The following is a 24,301-nucleotide window of genomic DNA, read 5'->3' as shown; positions in this document are numbered from 1 at the left end:
TGTATATTTTACTATAAATCTTTTTGGGTAGTTATGCTTTGTTTCCTTTTATATACCGCAGGAAACGTACTTTCCGAATAACTTTCGTATTAACGAATATTAATTAACCAGTCCAAATATGCGATATTTTATTGTATAAAGCAAGTTTGAAATTTAAAATTTGTTAACTCCATGCTATATATATATAAATGAAATATAATTTCTTAAAATAGAAATTCAGTTTATAAATGCTTAAAATCAGTAAGTATTTCAATAGCAAGTTTATTCAATTTTTCATTCGAAAAAAAAAATCTTTTTTTCTATCTGCTGTTTTTTAAGTGTTTTTGAATAGAAACACTTCAATTTTTAAACGGAGAAAAATTTATAATGAGCTATACAAACGTTTTAAAAGTTTATTTTCAAACGAAAATGAGTGCTTTTGAAAAAACATTCCTCTATCTTCCCTTTCTTAACTTCATAAACAGAAAACTTGAGATCGTTATTTTAACAAGAGATTTCCATTGCAAATGTGCTTTATTTTTTTACAAAAATCTCCCTTGATGTAATAGATTTATTCTCATGCTCAAATTCTCTAAAAAAAATATGTGTCTATACAAAGACCTTTTTACTTCTCTTTTGTGTATGAGAAAAAAAATCTAAAAGAAATTTCAAAATTTTAGATGAATATAGTGAATTTTACAGATATACATATTCAGTCTTAAAATATACCCTATGAAAATTCCCTTAACAATTTTCTTCTCAAAAAAAAATTTTTTTTTAAGAAACAACTCTATCTCAGGGAATATAATCTTTGTTTTAATGTAAATTTATTTTGAAATAGACATAAAGTTGGGAAAACACATACTACCCTACAATAACAGAAGAGAATTTCAGTTTCTGACATTTTCCTAAATTTCTAAAAAATACTTAGAGGATCATTTTATAACTTTATAGATGTTAAGGTCATGAGAATTTTTATTATTATCAATAAAATTCAAAGCTTTGAAAGGTTTGAGGGACCTCTAATAAATTGCACATGAAAAGAAGTGCTTTTAAACACTCAATGTCAAAAAATATATAAGCTTTGATTACCATATACGATAATTGTATGAAATTTCGTAACCCTAACTCAAATATTTAAGGAGATATGGTCATTTTTATAAGGAAACTAATTTTTTGCCTTATAGTGTGTTTTTAGAGAGTGTTCACTTTATTGTTCATAATTTATTGTCATTCCCTCAAATCTTTGAAAGCTCTAAGCAATATTGATAAGTTTGAGAAAAGTAAAGCAAAATGTAGAGCAAAGCGTAAAGTAAAAAGTAAAACATAAAGGAAAGTAAAGAGTAAAATAAAGTAAAGCGTAAAATAAAGTAAAGCGTAAAATAAAGTAAAGCGTAAAATAAGCATAAAGTAAATTTTAGCGTTAAGCAAAAAGTAAAGTAGAAGGAAAGTAATAAGCAAAGTTAAAAAAAGCAAACCTTAAATCGTAAAGAAAAAGAAAGAGTAAAATAAAGTGCAAGGTATGAAGTAAAGCGTTAAGTGCAATAGAGTAACGTAAATTAAAGCTAAGTGAAGCATAAAACATAAAGTGAAATACAAAGTAAAGTAAAGCGCTAAATAAATTAAATCGTAAAGTGAAATGAAGCGCAAAGTACAATAAAGTAAATCGTATATTATTAATTAAAATGAAACAAAAATAATTTTTTGGAATTAAATTATGGCCAACATTAGCTAACATGAACTGCAATCCAACGAACTTGAAACTATATATTTAAAATAAGCATTGAATCTGAAACAAAACTCTTTTTTTTTCTCTTTATAATAAATTTATCGAGTATTTTCCAGAAACCAAATGACAATAGCACCAGAATAACCTTCCTGTTATTTCTAAAAGTATTCACAATTTCGCCCAGGAAAGGAAATCTCCAGTTACAATAATCCGCTGATGAAGCTGTACGAAAGTAAATTTTCTGTCCATAAACCTGCAGCTCAAATATAAATGCAAACAGAGTTAATCCTCAATAAATGAAACTTTCTTCCATCTTAACAAAGTTTCTGGAATTCTCCAGGGGATACTATTGTGAGGTCGTATACGCAGGCTAATCCACAAGCAATTTACTGGATTATGATTATGCTTTAGAAATATCCTTAATGATGTAAAAAGAGATAAGCAAAGTTCTTTTATTAGTTTTCAATTGATGCACAAAGTAGTTTGTTCGAAAAAACAATTTATTTTGGAGAAAAAAATTTTTACTCAATTTCAAACAATCTGCTACTTCTCATTTTTGCGCTTTAATCCAAGCAAATTAACTACTGTTCTCGATAGTAATTCTTCCCGAAGGTACTCCATTAAGTGAACTAGTGTAGTGGATCAACCCAAGACAAGTGGACTTCTGTTCACGATAGTAGTTCCTTCCGAAGGTACCTCATAAAGTTAAATAATGTATTGGACCAATCCAAAACACATGGACTACTGTGCCCGACAGTAGTTCTTCCCCTGGGTTCGTTAAGTGAACTAGCGTATTGGCAGCATTTTCTCCTCCAAGTACCCCATTAACTGAACTAGTATATTTTCTAGAAGAGTCAATCCGAGACAAATGGATGACTACTCCTATGGAGAAGGAATATTCAGGGTGCCATTTATGTTGAGATGATGGAATATCAGGTGAGGTTGGAGTTTGTATGGTATAGTGGGCCAAATTGAAGAATACTGACAAATTGAAGATTGTGATGATAAAAACAGAAGATGATGAAAATTATCAGTTTGTTGAGTACGGCAAGAAATATACCCTATTTCTTCCACTCCTATATTTTATTAAACCAAATTCTTAAAAAAGAATACAAAATTTCAACATATTTCTAAAAACATAAACTCGAGTTCCATTGTATAAGTCAAAAGTTATTTGGAGACAAATAAAAACGCTTTCACCCAACTCTCCATTATACAAAACCTATCCAATTCTTATTTCAAAACGTAACAATCCTCCCACCGTTTTGATTGGAGGTTTACTTTACTAATCAAAACTAATTTTATTTCTATGAGTAAAATGAATGAAAATTATAATGTTAAAATACTGTTCCGAAAGTCCAAGTTTTTCAGCTCAAAAATTTAATTGGCACTTTAATAAGTCTTCCACTTCTCGTTTTTACTGTTTTTCCAACTTCCTGCAAGTCCTTCTCTGGTTTATTCTTGCATGCGTCATTATTCATTAGATTAGGTTCAGTGGGTGAGGAAATTTCGAGTGGGAAAATCTTCTATGCAGGCCTGACGAGTTCACGGGATGAAGTTTTAAGGCGAACCACTCGTACTTGCCCATCTTTACCAGGAAAAACATCTATTATTTTAGCCATTGGCCATAAAGTTTTTTTTTTACCGTCAGTTTCGATTAAAACAATATCTCCTACTTTCAAAGGTTCAATCGGTTTACTCTTTGATGGTCGTTGTAATAATTGCCCAAGGTACTCACTTCTAAATCTTTCTCTTAAAGCATTGCGCAAATTTTGCTGGTACCTTAATCTTTTATTCAAATTTACTTGATCAAGTTGATCTAAATCTGGCACTCCGACATCATCTATTTCTTTCAAGAACATAGCTGGTGTCAATGGAATGAGTTCATCCCCTTGTTCTGAGACATAAGTGAGAGGTCTAGAATTTATTGTTGTCTCACAATCACAAAGGACGCTCATCATTTCTTCATAATTTAAAGCTGATTGACCTAAAACCCTACGAAGAAGTTTTTTAACCATCTGCACCATTCTTTCCCAAAATCCTCCCCACCATGGGGAAGCAGGAGGATTAAAGTTCCATTGAATCCTATTCACAGATGCTTCAATTTCGATCATTTTCCAATCTAACGATTTAAATAGGTTGTTAGCTCCTGTAAAATTGGTGCCATTATCGCTATAAATAACTTTCGGTCTTCCTCGTCTGGCTATAAATCGTCGTAAACCAAGCAAAAAACTTTGTGTTGATTGAGAAGTTATCAATTCCAAATGGATGGCTCTGTAGACAGCACATGTAAATATAATTATCCATGCTTTGCATTTTTCTCTAAGCATCAAAGGTCCTGCCAAATCTATTCCTGTTATTTCAAACACCAATGCATCTTTGACTCTGTTTTCAGGTAACACTCCTGGATTGCATTCGATCCTCGTAGTTTGGTGTCTTTTACATCTCACGCAACGAGCTAAAACTTTGCGAATCGTCTTACGAGATCTTATAATCCAGAATCGTTCTCTTAATTTAGACATCAATATCTGAATCCCCGCATGGCACATACTTTTGTGCATGTAAAAAATCATTAATTCCACAAGTTTATGTGTGCTTGGCAGCAGTATAGGACTGATAAAGCTTTCAAGGTCTTTTCTTTCAGTTAACTTGGTGCTTACTCTTAAGATACCTTCTTCGTCTTTAAAGACGCATAAAGATTTTAACCTGGCGATATCTTCGTCATTAAATGACTTTTGCTGAATCTGCTTTATTAATATCTTTTCAGCCTCATTCAATTCGTACAATTTCAGCTCGCCAATCTCTCGTTCAGTTCTTGTTTTCTGAGCATTTTTGAGGAATCTTAGAATCCATGCCGTCATTCTTAAAATTAAGTAACTCGAAAAATATGCTAGCATCCATGAATTTTCAGTGTCCTCGCAGGTAAGAGTTGCCACAACGGTTTTTCTCTGCTCTAAGTATATTTCCTCTTCATTTTCTATTGGGGTTGAATTAGGCCACTCTTCTTTAGACTTGGAGAACCAAAGTTGGCCCTCCCACCATTTAGTTTCCAGAAGCTTTGAAACAGTGCATCCCCTAGATGGCAAGTCAGCAGGATTACTAATACCAGGAACATGTCTCCAATCCTTGGGATCACTACATTCACGTATTTTCTTCACTCTGTTACAAACGAATGTTCCCCAGGGTAGGTCATTCTTCTTAATCCAGAACAAGGCAGTTGTTGAATCCGTCCAATAATATGTTTCATTTATTTCCAGAGTTAAACTTTTCGTGACGAATTCAGATAACTTAGCGCCAATATAACAAGCTAATAATTCAAGTCTTGGAATCGTAATTTTTCGCAGCGGAGAAACTCTTGACTTCGCCTGTAAAAGTTGTACTTTTATTCCATCTTGCGATTCATTTCTAAGAAAAATGGCAGTTGCGTACGAATATTTTGAAGCGTCAGCAAAAACATGCAAACTACTGGAAATTCTATTAACTGCTCTTGCTTGGCGAGGAATTCTCACTGATGATAATAAAGATAAATCCTCAAGCCAAACTAAGAATTCCTTTTTCAAATCTTCTGTTAATTCGGTATCCCAACTTAGTTTTTCTTGCCAACTTTTTTGCAGAATCAATTTTGGTATCAATGTGACTGGACAATTAAATCCAATTGGATCAAATATTCTTTGAGCCACAGATAACACTGTACGCTGTGTGATTGGCATATCTTTCATCTTCATTTTTGGTACATCACAAAACAAGGAATCTTCTCGTTTGTTCCACAGTAATCCAAGTACTTTAGTTACTTCCTCTTTTTCTTCATCTTCATCATTATGTATTTTCGTATGCTCCCAGCATCTTAAGTCAAATTTTCCTTTGCCCATTATTTCGGTCGATTTATTGATGAAGTTCCGCAATTCCTGTTCAGTATTCACAGAAGTGACACAATTATCCACATAAAAAGAATTTAATAGCTTCTCGGCAATTTCAGAGTCAAACTGTCTCAAATGAAATTTGATAACTGCTCCAAGCAGAAACGGACTGCAGTTTACCCCGAACACTACACGACAATGTCTGAAAAGTTTTATTTCTGTTTTATTATCATTCTTCCACCACAAGAAACGTAAGTAGTCACGATCTTTATCATTTACTGAAATTTGAAGAAAGGCACCTTTTATATCAGAAATCACCCCGATGCTGTTTTCTCTAAATTTTAGAATTATCACGGGTATCAGTTCCAGCAAATTTGGCCCCTTGGCTAAGCAATCATTTAATGAAAAAGATCCTTTCTGTTTGGCAGACGCATCAAAAACGGGTCTCACCGGAGTTGTCAAGTTGTTTTTAAAAACTGCTCGGTGAGGAAGGTAATGTGCACTATTGCCTTTAAGTTGTTCAGGGACTTCTTCCATAACACCTTCCTTACACCAATTTTTAAAAATTACATTGTAGTCGAAAAATTTATTAGCTTCGTTAAGTTTTGTTGTAGTTGATAGTAATCTTTTTTCGGCTACTTTTCTATTGTCAGGCAAGATGTTGACTTCTTTGATCCATGGCAAATAAATTTCATACCGTCCGTCAGAATTCAATTTAACTGTTCTTTCGAAGTGCACTTGGATTGCGTTCTCTATTTCCTTTTGATCTTTTATTTCACATGCTTCTGTTATACCTATTGCTTCAAGCTTCCAAAGGTTTTCTATGTCAGTGGTCTGAGTTAATAGAGAAATCAAAACATTCGAAAGATTGGCGTCAATTACTGAGGGTTTCATTTTCCCCATAATGACCCATCCTAAATAAGTCTCTACTGCAGTTAAACCACACGCCAAATTGCACACTTTCCCAGTGTAAAGTTTTCCTGCTTCATCGGCTCCAATTAATAACTCAATAGGCTGTCGATGATTCCCAATGCCCTTCAGTACCATTTCCTGCATCCAAGGTCCATCATGAAGTCGTGAAACAAAACTGCAAATTTTATGTTGATCCAAAACATGCATATTATAACTATTTTTCAAATCGGTAACTTTAATAGAAAAAAGATTATGAATTTCGCTGCTTGATTTTGACCCTCCAAATAAGCTATGAATCAATGTTTGAGTATCAATTTGGCGAAATTTCAGTTCCTCAACAGTGCTCTTCAGAATATATGATCGTTGAGAGCCAGTGTCAATTAATGCTCTTATAGCACGTTTTCCTTCTTTACTCTCAATATTTACCATTAAAGTTTGAAGGAATATCTCTCCAGAACAGCAAGAATTCGCAAGTATTACATTTTGGCATTCACTCGAATCAATTACTTTTTCATCTTTTACTTCGTGCTTGTTTGTCAATAATTCTGCACACATGATCGACCAATGTCTCTTAGCACAAATTAGACATTTAACACTTGATTTGCAATATTTTGCTTCATGTCCAAACTTAAGACATATAAAGCAAGCTTTCTTATTCTTAATTAGTTCTTGCTTCTGATGGTAAGCCAATTTGGCTGCCGTAAAACAATCTTTACTCTCGTGGTTTTTGTCGCAAAATACACACCTTTTATCTACCACAGTCCTCGAGCTTTTACTTCCAGAAAATAACTCATTTGCTGTTGGTATAAATATATCAGCTTCAGTCTTCTTTTCTTTCTTAGTACCAGCAGCAATAAATTTGAATCCAGTTCTCACTAAAGAAATTCGTTGTTCTCCTTCCCCTTCGTTTCTCAGAAACAATAGCAGTTGCTTCAATTTTTCACAATACGTATTTTCTTGAACCTTTGTTGTTGAATAACTCCTTAACCAAACTCTTAAAATCTCTTCAGGAATGCACGATTCAACCAAAGGGAATAACATTGCTGCGTATTTGTCACTGGTCATACCTATTGACTCTAAAGAACGAAGGTAGGATTCCAATTTATCGTATAAATGAGTCACATTTATTCTTCTCGGTTGTTCTGTGGCATTTTTAATAACTAGACTCAATAATTCTCTGACATAAAATTCAATTAATAATTCTTCACCACCAAATCTATTTTTTAAGCATTCGATAACCTTATCATAATTGTCAGCAGTGGCGGGGAAACTCTCCACGATTTCTCTAGCTCTGGAACCAACTACGGTTGCTTGATATAAATAATGGAATTTATCTTCTTTTTCCATTTCTAGGTCATCGTGGATACGCTTAAACTGATTCCAGAATGTAAGCCAATCCTTAATGTCACCTCCGAATTGTTTTAATTCAATCTTGGGTAACTTTAATTTTCGTCTGCTTAGTTTTGGTGACGAACTAAAGGAAGTCAAGGAAGGTTCAACTTTTTTATTGAAATGGTCTGCAATTTCTACACGAGCGAGATCCATTTTTTTCATTATACTCTTCGGTACTTGTATGTTCTATTTCAAATTCTTCATCAGTATCAAACTTTTTTTCTAGTACTCTTGAGTCGAATTCATTTAATATTCCATATAGTCGTTCTAACGTGACACTTTTAGTTTTTAATACTTTATCATCCGGTAACTCTTTATTTAATTCTTTAAATAAAGTATTAAACGTTTTGGTAAAGGAAGCTCTAGTAGCTCCTCGTTTTCTTAATATTGCATCCATTCTTAACTACGATATCAAACTTAACTTTTAATTTTGATCAATGAAATAAATCGCATAACAAATGTGTTTACAGTAACTAACCTGTTACTATTCCCTCTTATCACGATCCGGGTCACCACAAATGTTGAGTACGGCAAGAAATATACCCTATTTCTTCCACTCCTATATTTTATTAAACCAAATTCTTAAAAAGAATACAAAATTTCAACATATTTCTAAAAACATAAACTCGAGTTCCATTGTATAAGTCAAAAGTTATTTGGAGACAAATAAAAACGCTATCACCCAACTCTCCATTATACAAAACCTATCCAATTCTTATTTCAAAACGTAACACAGTTGAACCGGATCAGAATTAATAAAAAGCTTTTATTTCATATAGTTGCAGAGCTCGAGGCACCAAATATAAATATTATCAACAAGAATTTCATTTGAATCAATTTTTCATAATAATATTAATAAGGACAGGCCATGGGAGACAAATCCCCCACAACCTGCCTAATCAAAAGCCAAATTAAAAAGTACGTGTAATTTGTTCCGATCGGACACAGGTGAAGCATGGGTAGGAGATCCAAAATTGGCGAATTATCATAGAATAACATAGGCAAAACAAAGCCAACCAGCATATCAATATTGGGTTCGAAAGAATACCTTGGCGATCACGAATCGCCAACAAATTTATGAGAATTATTACAACCATACAACTGAACATTTAGCAGTTGGAAATTAGAATTGAAAAGTTATTAATAGTTTTTTGTTTTCGATTAGAGACGACAGTGAATTAATAAGTCTGCATTAGTAATGAAATAAAAAGTATCCGTTACATTGATCTATAATCGAAGAATAAATATTATATATTCATGTTCGTTTTTAAAAGATTAAGTCTTTGATTTATTTTAAATGTAATTCTAATAATAAAAAAAAGCTTAAGTAATGAAAGATATTTTAAAAGATAGAAAATAAATATGTAATGCCAATTGTGGCATCACAGCTCCCCACATGAGTTCCAACCAGGGGTACCTCATTAAGTGAACTAGTGTTCTTAACTTTAGTATTCTTTATTTCGAATGCACCCAGTCTTGTGAACTACTGTTCTCTACATTAGTTCCTCGATTTTCAGTGTAGCTCTTCAAGTTGACTATTGCTCTCCCCGCAAAGTGTTCTTGAGTTCCAAACATTATTTTTCCAATCCCAAATTTTTCCCGCATCTGTTCTTTACATTAGTTCTTCAATTCCCTGGGTACTTGTCTAATGGAATAGTGTTGCCTCCAATAGTAACCCAATACCGAGTGTTCTTCTCCAAACGAACTGGTGTTCCCCACATTAATATTAATAAATCTAGTATACTCTATCAAGTGTACAAGTAATCATTGAGGGTTTTAAATTTTTTTTTTAAGAAATTGCTACCGTAATTAATAATTTCAAACCAAACTACTAGAGAGAAATCCTTTTTGTGCCAAAACTCTTTAACATAATTTACGTGTCATTTTAATAAAAATGTGATTTTTAACAAAACGTTTACAGGTGCTTCACATCTTATCACAAATTCTACGAAAAATTCCCTTTTCGAATCGAATAAGTCATCAAATAATCACAATTGCAATGCGTCTGAAGTGCTGTCTAGCGAGATAGTGACGTTTACCAAATTCTCATCCCAAGGCCTATCTCCAGTATAACACAAAAGCACTCATTCAAAATACAGCGTGTTCGTAATTAAGCATGTCATTTGCGAACAGTTTCCATCAAAAAAACGAAAGAATATTTTGTAAATTAAGAGTCAGTTCTGCCAGAAAATAAGGAGAATTTTATCTAGATAAGTTTTACCACACAATCAGATGGTATTGGATAATAGGGAACATCATCGCGTATGTTTTGAAAATGAGAGAATCTTAAAATTTTATTCTTGTTACGCTTTTCCATAAAGTTATGACGATGGATCTGGAAAGTAAACTAGAAACTGTTTCCGACTATTGCACGTGCGATTTAATGCAATCAGATGGTAGCGGACAATAGGGGATATGTCCTAGTATGTTTTGTAAATTGGAGATTCCTAAATTCGTGCTCTTATTATAGTTTCTCTAAAACCATACTTACGCTACCTAATGAGGAATTTTAAACTAAATTAGTTATACCAGATTCAACTCGAATTATTTAGTTAACGCACTTATCTAATTTCTATAAAATTCTGCTTCATGGTTTTCATCACACACTGTTCGGAAACTCCAAATGTTTATGGATATGCATAGAATAATAATTAAAGATCTCTCAGAAAGGAAAAAAAATTATATTTTGATTGAATAAAATTTAAAATTCTAATGCTATATTTTCTAACCTGAGCCTTACAAGTGGAAGTATATCTTAACACCTTTCTGAATGGTACCGTCACTTTACCGTGATTAAACTTTAGACTGTCTCACACTTCAAAGGAATCTTCTAAACAACATTTTTGCATTATTGCCTCGGGAGAAAACTAATTTGAAAAATTTCTGTGGTATAGCAATCCTCGTAAGATTTACTCTGATTTATGCATTCTAATAAACCTGAATAAATAACGAAGTTTCTTAAAATAGACAACGTCGTCTCTTAAGCCTTGTTTTGCGGCTTTCTTCGTGGCATTTGAAATCGTAATATTACATTTTCTCTTCTCTGGATGTAAATTGGATGAAGACGACAAACAGACTAACTTGGTGGTTGATTATGTAAGCGAAATATCCCGATTTTGATTATGTGCTTCGTCGGGGCATGCTTAGATAACTTTTCAGCTTTTAAGAGTTATTATTTCGGTAAATTTATGCAAATGGTTATTTGTTAAATTCGAATCTTCGAATATTTTAATGAGTTTTAACGAAATATTTAGAACGTGTTCATCGCCTGGTTCGGTTTGTCACTTCGATTCTTTTCTGGTGTGTTAAAAGCGTAATAAAAAAAAAATTTGTTTGTAGTTGAACTCAATGTATCCCTTTATAAGACTTATAATGAGGTTTTTTTTTCTGTTAAAAATAATGTAAGGCTCTTCTGTATAAAGATTTTGTTTCTGTAAAAAAATCAACGAAATAATTTTAAATTTTTATCGATAAACCACATTTAAAAAATGTTCTTATTTGATGAGTGAAGTCATCTTTTAACTATACAACACTAGTTCACTTATTTGTTTTTGGCAACAACAAGATGACATCTGACTTTTTTTTTGACAGTATGTTAAATAATGTGAACGCCAAGTGGTGAAAAATAAAAAACGACCGCATCAAAATACTGATTTCCCCTAAGTTATTCAATGTTATGCGTGGCAAGGAAATTTTCGTTCAATTTTACGGAGGGACTAAACACTTGCAGGGTTAAAAATGATTCCGCATATTTCATCTAATATATATAATTCTCTTACGTGGCTCCCAAATTTTGGCTGTATTTCTTTTCCGCCGGTGGCAACGTTTGCTTTGTTTTGTTTTGTTTACGTTACTATTTTTCTTACACGGCGAAAAACAAAAGCCTCATTACAACTCCCAGAATGGCAACGCTAGAAAATCGATCAATGATTGCCGCTAAAAATGTCACATGCCAAATCCAGCTGAGGTGGCTCAACATATAGCGCTTTTAAAAACGGAAAATGAAATAACCAGAGAGCATCAGCTGCGGCAATCTCATACTATTAAGCTAGGCAGAAGTGAGTAGTCTTTGTCCATAGATCTCTATTTTAGTATTTTGTCGAAAGCACTTTTTTTCACGAATTTATATATTACGAATTTATTTGAAGATTTTTGATTTATATTACGAATTATGCTATAGCACATTTCTAATAGATTTAACGAATTACATGTCATTTATTTGAATTCAAATTTATTTTAATGGCTTTAGTATTTACTAAAAAGATGTAATTTTTTTTTAAAAAAAAAAGCTTTTATATGGATTTGAATGATTGTTTTGAATTCTTAGAATTTTGTGCATTTGCAATGTACCTAAGTTAGTAGCGAGTGAAGCGAGCTTGGTTTGCGAAGCAAATCATATAAGATTGCGTAGTAATTTTCGGGGGTTGGCGAGCGCTAGCGAGCAGGGGGCGCAGCCCACTAGTTTAAAATAAAGTATTATTCAAATATGTGATTTACTGCTTAGAAAATCGGGTATTTTTTTGCGCCAAGTTTCCAAATTGTTTAGAAAATTCGTTAGCAGATGATGTTTCGTACAAGAAAAACTATAAAACATTGTTTTCTGCTGCCCATTCTAAAAAAATATATATAAACAGGTATTTTAATTTTATTTCAAACTGTGTCAAGTTGTTGTGATTATTTGAAAACTTTGTTACATAGTTTCTTAGAAACACTATCTGTTGACGAACTTTATAACAATTTTTTGAAATTTTATAAAAAAAAACAACTGGTTTCATTTTCATGACATAGTACAATGCTCGAAAACAAAGAAAAGGAAAAGAAAACGGGCCACCCTGAATAGCTTTGGGTCTTCACGTTCTTGGACTTAATTTTAATGGCTCGAAGGGTTATTTGGCATCACACATGCCAAATAATTAGTGCATTCGATGTTTTAAGTTACGAAATCAGACACAAAAACTTACTAACAAATATAGTATCAAATATTTTACTCCCAAAGTATAAGCAGCCGCACTTTCGGAGATACGGCATCCACTAACCACTTTAGGCATAATCCAGTGCGTTTAAACGAAATTGCAAAAAACTGTCTATATTTCTAGCCTAATCTTTTGTTTTTAAATGGCAGGTCAAATTTTAACTTTACCACGTCTTTTCAAAAATTATCAAAAATTTAATTTAATAAAATGTAATAATAAAAGCATAAACTTCAAATAGTAATTTTATATTAATTTATAATGGTATTTATTAAACATTTCACGTGTATTGAATTTAAGAAAAATATCGAATATACGTCTATTTACGGTGAAAAATGCTAAGCTTTATCGTATTTATTCTGTCTCGTAAAAAGTTAAGGGGAAAAAAGTATATACTAGTTTAAAGAAAGTATAGTTATTCTAGAATGTGAATAGTTATTTCAAAACTAATAGATTCCTTCGTAACATACTGTTAGCTTGCATTTATTACTTTATAATAAATGTTTTTTTCTATATTTATTATTTTACAGTGTACAATTTTCATTAAAATATTTTAAGAAATATATGAAAACATTATGAGTTAAACCTAAGACTTTACGCAGAAATTCAAATTCAGTATAAAAAAAACATTAAACTGAACCTAATAATAAATTAAAAAGTGTCATTTTATTCAATTCATTAAATTAAGGCAACACCGTAATTTTTGTAGCCAATATAGGAAACTGCCAATACTGGAACTACATCAAGAAATCATAATTTTAGTACTTTTTTTGTTTAAAAATTAGCAAATTGGCAACGCATAAATAATTATTTACACTCTTATTAACTAATTAACACAGCACATGAATCGATTTTGTCATCAGTTAAATTAAAGATATGTTTGCGTTTAATGTGCGCTTAGACAATTTACAAATTTTTAAGAAATTCTAATCACAACTGCAACAATCATAAACTTCCTCTAGCACCAGAAATGAATGCAAACAAAATTTTTAAGAACTATATTTCAAAAGTAAATTCTGTCTAGACTTTGAATATTATAGTTGGGTTGCTTTTACATAGAATTGCTTATTAAGTTTGAAATCAAACGTCACTGACTTAATCAAATCTAGAGTATTGATATTTTTTATTAGTTTAATAGTTACACTATTTAAAAAAATATTCATACACTGTTAGAAATCTCTCAGAAAAAACGGTTAAATAACTTTGATTGTTATTTTACCAAGTTCAAAAAAACAGACAAATAACCATAAATAAGATGCTATTAAATTGTTAATTACGAGATGTTAATTATTAACTTCTTTCAACTAATACGGTTAAACAACCAGAATTTTATCGCACCCACTAGAACCACCTAATGAAGCCACTTAAATCCTCGCAGCTGTGTACATATTATAGCCGAGAGGGCTAATCTGTCAGTCTCAGCATCGGCAGAACGGGGGTTCGAGTCTCAGCGTTGACGCCATATTATTTCGTCCATCCTCTTCAACACATAAAGAGTTTCCAGTACCCTGCGCTCTCCAATTTGTGTTCTGTACTTTCCAATGCCCATTACCTACCGGAAAATCTATGTCCTGTGAAACTCTTTTTACGGTTATGACAGTTGTAAATGGTTACAAAAACCATATAGTTTTGTATTTATGATTTCATAACCTGGTTACATAATCATCCATCGTCTATTTTTAAATGTGTTACCAGTACAATTATCAATGTAACATTCCCGAGACTTCGGAAATAACTCTTCTTAACAACTTTTCATGGGCACACATTAAAACGTTGCTTTCAAACTTCGTGAATTTACCCAGATTTACAAATTATCACAAATTTACGAAATATGTGGTTATAAAGTGTTCGATAATCCAACATAAACTGAAACTAATAGCTAAAAAGCAGCTTTGAAATTGAGCTCTTTATGTAATCATTAGTTCAAAAAATTAACTATAATTTAAATTATTTATGTACCCTGAGACCTTGAAAATAACTCTTCTTAACAATTTTTAATGGGTACATTTTAGAAGGTTGCCATCAAAATTCGTAAATTTTTTCGCAGATCACAAATTTTCGCAAATTATCACAAATTTACAAATATTTGGTTCCAAAGAATGCTCGAATCCAACAGCTCGAATCGAAACTAATACCTAGACAATTGTTTTGAAATAGAGCTTACTATTTAATCACTTCTTCAAATAATAATTAAAATTCCAATTATCTATGTATCCTGAAACCTTTGAAACAAGTCTCCTTAACAATTTTTAAAGGGTATACTGCAGAAGTGAGCTTTCAAACTTCGTAAATTTAGATAGTTAAACAAGTTATTACAAATTAACTAAATTGTTGATAATAAAACACTTCAGAATATCACATAACTGAAACTGATAGCAAGAAAACTGTTCTAAAATTGAGCTATTATGTAAACATTTGCTTAAAAACAAAGTAATCTCAATTATCTGCGTATTTTGAGACGAAATAACTCTCCCTGTCAATTTTTAATTAGTGCAGATTCAAAAATTGCTATCAAGCTTCATAAAATTACACAGACTAACAAATTATAACAAATTAACAAAATAGTTGGTTATAAATAAGGCTAGAACCTTACATAAATGGGAACTGATAGCTAGAAAACTGTTCTAAAATTGATAGCTAGAAAAATAACTTTTTTTACGTAATCATTTTCTACAAAAGAGATTTTTTTCTCACCTTAAAACATTGTTTTTTTAATAATAAAGATTCCTTTGGGGTTTATAAATTATTCTACGCTACTAGTTTATATGTTATGCGAAGTTTTTAAGGGTATAATTCTTATAGAAAATATAAAGCTGCCTCTTCCTATACATTAACATTAAACCCTTAGGGAGAATAATATAAGACAACTAAGAGCCACTACATTCATTTTCGGAAGCTTTGTAAAAGCATTTCGCTCTAGATAAGGCAATTAAGTGGTGTTTATACTAGTACTTTTATCTCAACAAAAACATTCCATTTATGCATTTGCACCCTCCTGAGAATGAGGAAATCGCAGTAAAATATTCCGAAGAAACCACATATTTGAAAAATTCAAGCTATTCTTAAAATGGATTGAATTATAGTCTGAAATTAAATTTAGTGTTTAATATTTGGGAGTTTTTTGAAAATAGACTTCTTAAAAGTTTTTATTGCTAATTTGTTAGTATACTTTTCAAAAATAGTTTGTCAGTCTGTTTGAATGTTGTTTGAATGCCTTTTGCTTTTTTATACTTTGTTTAAAAGTTATCTTGATAAGTTTTATTCGTGTTATTAAAGACAGAAATTAGAATTGAGAACAAAAAAACGATTTTAAAAATGAGACATTTATTGAATCGTTTGCATGATTGATTTTGAAATTTCTGTTTCTGTTTTTTGTTTTTTTTTTCGATACGATACAAATCTTTTCATAAGTTTTTTTTTATTCAGAAACTAAAACTTACGCTGCGAATTAGTAAACGATTTCAAAAAAAATATTTACTTCCGGAATCATGTTCTAATCAAAATTATGTTCCTCTTTAACTTCAGTGTTGTTTTCTTTATTTTTAATAAACTAAACAAATTGTCATTATGTCATTCTGCCATTATGAATGGCTTCACATCAGCATTTAAATTGTATGAAGTACCAAAAAAATCTTTTATTTTTTTATGGAAAATATAAATACAGAGCTTTACTTCATAATGAGATTAAAGAAAATAACTCTAACAAGAGTATAGCAGATAAAGCAACTAAGCAGTTTTTGTAAGAATATTTTTATGTCAAACAAAATATTCCCTTTATTCAGTTGTCTCTCTAGAGAATGAAAAAATCTCAGTATTCTGAAGATATCAATATTTATCACATTTATCAATGCTTCTGCAAACAATGCTTGTACGAGATTTAACTACCATCAGAACTTTCTTTCACTTTCCATATTTAGGAGTTTCTTCTTGTTAGTGTTGTATATTGTAAACATATCATCACAGCTTCCAGAAATTAAAGCAAAGCTTGTCAGGGATTTTATTACCATCGGAAATATTATTTATTTTCAACATTTAAGAGTCTATTCTAGTTATTCTAAAGCGATCACAACTTCTACAAATTTTATTTATCGTTAATATTTAGCACTTCATTCTTGCTTATGTATATTCTAAATATATAATAACTTCTAGAAATTTAAGCACTGCCTGTCAATGACTAAATTACCATCAGAAATTTAATTTATTTTCAATATTTAGGAGGCCATTCTAGTTAACGTATATTCCAAAGATATTACATCTTCCAGAAGTTTAAGTAATGCTTGTCAGAGACTCAATTATCGTCATAAATTTAATTTATTTTCATTAATCACGAATCCATTCTAGTTATCGTATCTCAATAAATTCTATTGTCTTATACTAGTGTTTCTTTTAAAATATTTTGTCAGGCAAAAAACCAAGATGACTGCCCTATATTTTTTTTTTAATTTAAAATGTTTACGTTACATTTTATTCTAAATTTCATTCTCGTTATGTTTCGTCTAAATTTATTTATTGTTTAATTCCTGAATTAGAAATTGAAAACGATTAAAAATTAGTCATTCATAAAATCGTTTTCTCCAAAGAATTTTGAATTTTTAAATATTTAACCACTCTAGTTGCGATATCTAAAAATGACACTCTAGACATAATTATACAGAAAACTAACAAAATGCAAAATAACTGACGTTATTTTTTCAAATTTTATTCTTTCTTTATTTTTGTTTTGAGTATAATTAAGGGTTTTATTTTAAGAATATTTTTTCCAACATTTGATTTTACATACCGAGAAACTGTATTTTCTGCACAAAACTGAGCTTCGCTCAACTTTATTTTTGCAATTAACTCATTGTTCCTTCAACTGGCAATGGAGTAATAAAAGAAAATTTAGAAGAAAAATAAATGAGGGGACTTAAATTTCTACATTCTTATTTGGCCTGGCTAAAGTTTTGCAATTTGTGGCTACGTTCTTTTTTTTTAACGATCAAACAATGAAAAAAAATTAATTGATACTTATGTTTATTTCTCCTCTTATTTTTACATACTGACATTTAAAACTGAAAGTATATATATATATATACAAAAACTTTAACGAAAAAGTAATTTTATATACACAAAATTTTAAAAAAATTTAAAATAGTGATTAAATTAAACTCGGGCTACTGTAAACGTAAAAACCTTTCCATGAAAACTATAATAACAGTTAAATAAAAATGTAACTATTAACATAATTTTTTTATGGAGGAAAACTGAACAAGTCAAATAAGATTATCTGCTTTGAAATTTATTTTAGAAGTTCTCTTATTTTGTTTTTGATTTTCATTTGATCTTTATTTTAAAAGTAAGCAAGATAAAGAATCTCCAGACTAATTTTGTTTTGATGAATAACATTTGAAATACAACAGGGAATTCAGAAATAAAGACTTTCGAAGAAAAGAAACTGTCTATTTTTGGCTCACATAAACAAGCTACGGAATATATGATTTTTCCCTTTATCTATGCACACATATGTACATACACATGTATATACATTTTCTATATATATAAAAAGAAAAAAAAACACGAAAAAAATTAAGAAAAACAATAAGTTTTATTTGCTGCGCATAAGCTACAAGTAAATAGAACTTATAAAATAAGTTCAAAATGTAGAGAAAACATGCAAATGTAGAGAGCACTCTTTTTCGCGGATATAATCGCGTGACTGATGAAAAGATTATATCTTTTATTTTCCTGATTACTATTAATTTTTTTTTCCTTTTTTCGGATTTTTTTTCCAGTTTCCTGCTATTTTTATTTTTATTATTATATTTCTTTTCCCCCCTTTTTTCATTATTCTGTAATTTTTTTCCTGTTTTCTCTAAATTTTGAACTACATTTTGAAAACGTATTTTTGATAAACACGGCAAAATGAATCTGTTCAGCTCTATACGACAAAAACAAATTAAAACTAAAAAAAATAAAAGTAATTTTTTTTTGCAATTTTATCAGTTTTCTGACGTTGTTGGCTTTTATTTTTATCTCGAACTATTAAAATTGCATCTGAGTAAGTGAGAATAAGAATTTACTAAGGGATTCCGTTATTTTTATTTTTCGTACTATAAGAAGCTTTTAATTTCATATTTTCAGAAAGAAATTCGTTAAATTAAGATTTTATATCTATTAAAGTTTCTTAAAAAATAACTTTGCTTTCGTATGATCCAATATCGATGTTACATTTCGAATATAACGTAAAAGAAAGTTTGTTTAGAAAAATTACAGATGAAGCTCTCATGATTACAGTCATAATAACAGAATTTCGAAATTTTGAAAAGGCAATACCCAATATTTTTTTATCAAAGTGTGATCCTAACAGTAAAAAATTTATTATGGAGTTGGAGCGATATTTTAACGCTAAAACTAGATACGCTAGACTGATATGAAGCTCAAAAGATTTGAGTATAAAAATCTTTGAATATTTTTCGTCCTTGTCACCATGTGTGTTAGGTAGAGCTGAAACTCTGAAACATTAGAAATCTATAAAAAGAGCTCTTTACTTCATATATGTCTAGCGCCGCCATTTTTATTTCTAAAATGTGGTTCCCATTTTTATTTAAGAATAAAATTTCATTGAGAAAAACTGTTGTTATTTAAAAAAATATAAATCTGTTAACTACAACTGCTGAAGATGGATAATTGAACGTAATTTTTATGCATGTAAAACTTATTTTTATTTCTATTTTTTAATTCAAAAATGAAATTTAAGAAAAAGTAAGAGATCCCTATCGTATGATAAGTGCTTAGCATTATTTTCGAAATTGTTTACTATTTAAAAAACTTAAAGTATCCTCTTTGAAAAAAAATGAAGTATTTCATAACACTTTTTTTCGTGATTTTATCAAAAATATATCAAATAATTCTTTATTCAATCCAAAATAAACGAAATCAATATTCTATTCTAAAATAAAAATAATCAAAGTAAATTACATAAACAAAATAGTTATATAAAATTTAAATGAATGACATTCTCTAAATATACAGCATACTCTAAAATAAACAAAATTAGCGACACAATTTCACAAAAATAAAACAAATGAAATATTTCGAAATAAATATTTCAAACTAACAACCCTTTTCAATTCGAAACTTTAGAAAAATTTCTCGTTTTTATTTGCTGATAAATAAAATTTACGATTCATAATTTTAAAACTAAAATTCCCTTATGAATATGATCCTGCCAAGTAATAAATCTAATATACACATCAAGTTCGTAATATGAACCTAAATTCCATTACGTCGCAAAAGAATAACTAATGAACAATAAATTTAAAGATAAAACAAATATGACCCAACCTCCCTTATCAAAAATATCGAGCAATTCAATGGTTGTCAACTATTAAAATAAAAGTTGAATTAATTCTTCACTAAATGTCGGAAATAATCTGTCTTCCTTCGAAAAATTGAATAATGATTATCCAGTTTCTCATTTCCTCTCTTCTTTCAAATTGGCATAAAATGGCAGAATTAATTTGAATCATGAATGATAATTGTAATCGATCTTTGCTTTCCGATTTTTCGCTGTGAAACTCCCATTAATTTCAAAATTTATTCAAAAATGATTCTGTTTGTGGCATCTGGATGATAAATTGACATTGGATTGAGTGTAGCAGAGAAAGTACGGGATAGTTAAATAAGTATTTGTTGCAATATCAATTTTTCTAAAGACTAGGTATTGTTTTCTATAATGCGCCAAAAGAAACGGACCATCCTGAATAACTTTTGATCCAATGATCGGATCTTCACGTTCTAGAACTCCATCTTAATGGCTCGTGGATGGGGGGAGACCTCAAATATGCTAATTAATTAGTGCAGATGATATTTAAAGTCACGAAATTAGACACAAAACCGTACTTTCTTTGAGAAAATATACCTTTTTTTTCGACGGACTCAGATTTCTGACCCCGTAAACGAATGAACGAATGTAAACGAATTTTATAATTGTATGCAAATATTTTTCGATTCGAATAAAAAGCTCTCGAAATATGGCGAAATACGCAAAAAGTAAAATTACATAAGGGGTTCCAAACTTCGGAGAGCTCTCCTCACAGAACTTTAGAGAGCATATTTCCCAGATTTCGGGTACACTCTATGTTTTGGGAGTAAAAAATCCAAATCCATTGGAAAAAAAGGGTATTTTTATTCAGAGAAAGTACGTCTTTGCGTCTGATTTCGTAACTTAAAATATCGTCTGCGCTAATTAATTAGCATATTTGAGGTCATGCCCTCAAACCATTAAGATGGAATTCCTAAAACGTAAAGTTCCGATCATTAGATCAAAAGTTTTCCCGGGTGGTCGGTTTTTTATTTTGAGCAATGTACATTATACGCAAATATTTAAGAGAAAAATTATTACAGAAACAATGTTACATAATATCTCGTTAAAAATTTTATATTGTTCAATTTAGTTTTACAAAATTTCTTTCGTCCTTTCGAATTTCCCTTTTGAAACAATTCTTTAAACATTTACTTAATGATATAGCATTTTCTTTAAATTGTAAAAATTGACAGGGAAATTGTGTCCTGTAATTTTTTTAACTTTTTGAGTTAACAAATAGATAAACAATAAACAAATGCGAAATACGAAACTAAGTACAGATTTAAAAACAAAAACTCATTAAAAAATGAGTTTTATGGATTGAATTACAAATAAACCCTTTGGGTCTTTTACATATTTTTTATTTATTCATGCTCTGTTGTTCATGGGAACAAAAAAAGATTTGTAAAAATATTAAATTACAGTTTTTACCGTTTTCGAGACAATGCTTTCTCGAATTAAAAAGATTATTAAATTCTCCATTTTCGATTTAAACAGCAAACTTTAACGGGTTAACAAGGATATTTTTTTCTCACAAATATGGAGATTAAAAACTTTTGTTCTATTAAAACTATAACATGTTAAGGAAAACAAAATTCAATTGCATTATTTTGAAAAGAAAAAGAAACAGTTTAGCCAACCTATTTCGATATAAAAGTTTTAGTTTTTTTTTATTTATGGCATTTATTCCAGATGTAATGTACTCCCTCAAAAATCAGTTCCGGAAAGAAGCTTAAAACTTCACAATTTCGAGACTAACTGTATAATGGCTGATATGTAGTCGCCATTGCGCACCTGCCGTCTATACTTCAAAGAATTGTTGATACTCATCCATCTGAAGCTGTACTGCAAAATGAAACTGGTTATATAATTATTCTTCCTTATGATAACAACACAGTCCATTAAGAGAACGCTATACCACGAGAGAAACTTTGCATGGCAATTTCCATTTCTATCCCCCCCCATTATTATTTCAAAATTTAAAATTTAGAGGAAAGTTAAACCTAGAGTAAAAAATGAAGTTTCAAGTGCTCAAACAAAATGCTTTTCCCTATCAAAATGCAAACAGATTATTGAAAGATTAATTCCCAACTGCGCATTACTAAGTAATCCTGCAAAGTGAAAAAATTTTGGTAAAATTTCCTCACTGCATGGTAATGACATTTCTCTTTAAAAAAAAACATAACTCTTGTTAATAAAACCAAAATATACGGTGTTTAAACCATTCATTTGGTAATTTTTCTATTCATATGATAAAGTTTACCAAAAATTCTATTTTTCAAAATTATAGTTCTTATTATCACTCATTTAATAAAAAATACAAAACTGAAAAGTAAATTTTGCAGAATAAATGGTATTTATGCCATGCTTTAAGTTATCATATATTTACCAATTTTATCCCTTTTACCAAATTTTATGACATATTATAATACCCTCCCGAATTGTTAATTTTACCAAAGTCTTAATCAAATTGTTTCGGTAAAAATTACGGAGATTCTAGTTCCCATAGAGCTAGAGTATGGTAAATTTCGCCATCTTCTAGTATTTTTTATCCTATTTTTTTCTCAGTGTAAAGTTACTTGTTTGCCTTTTGATACTTTGAAAACATTTTTTCCCTTTCATGGTACACATGAACTCATCTTTTTTATTTAAATTTTAAAATATGTACTAATTTAGGTAAAACAGAATTTGCCATGGAGAGATTATCCCGAGCTATTGTTCCCTCTTAACCAGTGTGCAATCCCAGCTCTGGAACTACAGTACTTCCCTCTTAAAAGCAAACTGCAATAAATAGCACAAGACTCTTCACCGCATCTAGGAATATCAATCACGAATCCCTTTCATAACATCGTTAATCAGTTTCTTTACGCAGGAGTAATTGATCTAAACCATAAAGAATTCAGGAATAAATTATGGTTCAAAGTACCGACGGTTTGGGTGCATCATCCGTAAAATCCACTTTACCGTAAAATTCATTTTTATTGAAAAATCGTAATTTTTACACTAATATTTATTTAACTAGATTGTTTCAATGATTTTTCGGTAAATATTACTTGGAAAATCATATTTTTAGTTCTGTAACATGCTCCGATAAAAATGGATTAAACGGTAATTTAATCCGGATTTTTCACGATGTACTTTTATTATCCTCTTCTGTATTGGCGATAACATTAAGAAATGTATAAGTATCATTTTATAAAAACAATCCAATACCGATGTACTATTTTACCTTCATTTTGTTTTACAAGATTTCTTCCATTTTTATCGTTCGTCTCCCATTTTTTTTCCTTCACACACTTAATTTTAAAAAAAACAGTTTGCACAATACCATTAAAGTTACAAGATGCATAAATAATATTTTATAAAAATGAATAGATTGTCATTTTACCTTTAATTTGTTTCTTTTCATGGGATTAGTTTCCTTTCATTAAATCAGTGGTAATTCCTCAAAAGGAGAAATTTAACAGTGTCAAGAAATTCTTGGTGATTTATCTTATATAATCAAGCTTTTCCTGTCCGAAACACTAAAAAGGAGGACACCTACATCGGAAATTTTCAGCATTACTTTATGTACCCAAAGAATAGCGAAAAGAAAAGTCACTGCGGCGTGAAAGGTGAGAAAAAATTTATTAGAAATACAATGTCTTTCTTTTTCCCCTCAGTTCACACATAATTTTATTTTACTTTAATAATTAGTTTGTGAAAATAAAAAATAAAAAATCTATGTTTTGTTGTTTCCATCTTAACCATTTGACGCAGATTGGGCGTTTCATGTACTCTGAAGTTCTATTTATAAGCAAAAATATGTTTAGATATTTTTCTTAATTTTAAAAAACAGTATAATAAATACAAAAAATATGCTAGATAATCAGAATTACATTTGTAATGACTTATAAAATGTACTCATATTCAAAAATGTATCAATAAATGATTTGGTAAATTAAAAACATTTCAATGATTAATAACTGTTTCTCTTCGACAGAAAATAACTGCAAAACGTGCCGATTTAAAAAAATATATATTGTTTAGAAGTGAGCCGTGTTTGGAAGATTTTATCTTTAACGCAATAAAAGATACCAGTGTTTTATGCTGTATTTTATAATCATAAATTATTAAA

The 24,301-nt window shown here is 30.2% G+C and overlaps 1 protein-coding gene across 1 annotated transcript; it reads right to left on the bottom strand.

Annotated features, from left to right (window-relative positions):
- Window positions 1-3,234: 3,234 nt before the first annotated feature.
- LOC147814205 (uncharacterized) lies at window positions 3,235-7,542 on the bottom strand. Its single transcript, XM_087160266.1, has one exon. The coding sequence runs from the start codon at window positions 7,540-7,542 to the stop codon at window positions 3,235-3,237; it is 4,308 nt and encodes a 1,435-aa protein (XP_087016392.1).
- Window positions 7,543-24,301: the final 16,759 nt, after the last annotated feature.

Source organism: Parasteatoda tepidariorum, chromosome 3 (genome assembly GCF_982258835.1).
Source record: "Parasteatoda tepidariorum strain Cologne lab strain chromosome 3, Ptep-v5.0, whole genome shotgun sequence".
NCBI lineage: Eukaryota > Metazoa > Arthropoda > Arachnida > Araneae > Theridiidae > Parasteatoda > Parasteatoda tepidariorum.
The sequence above is the reverse complement of the archived record's forward strand: the minus strand, read 5'-3'. Positions and strand labels throughout refer to the sequence as shown.

What these genes read in the sequence shown, in the direction of transcription:
- LOC147814205 (XM_087160266.1), bottom strand. Translation starts at nt 7,542, where the DNA reads ATGACCAGTGACAAATACGCAGCAATGTTATTCCCTTTGGTTGAATCG.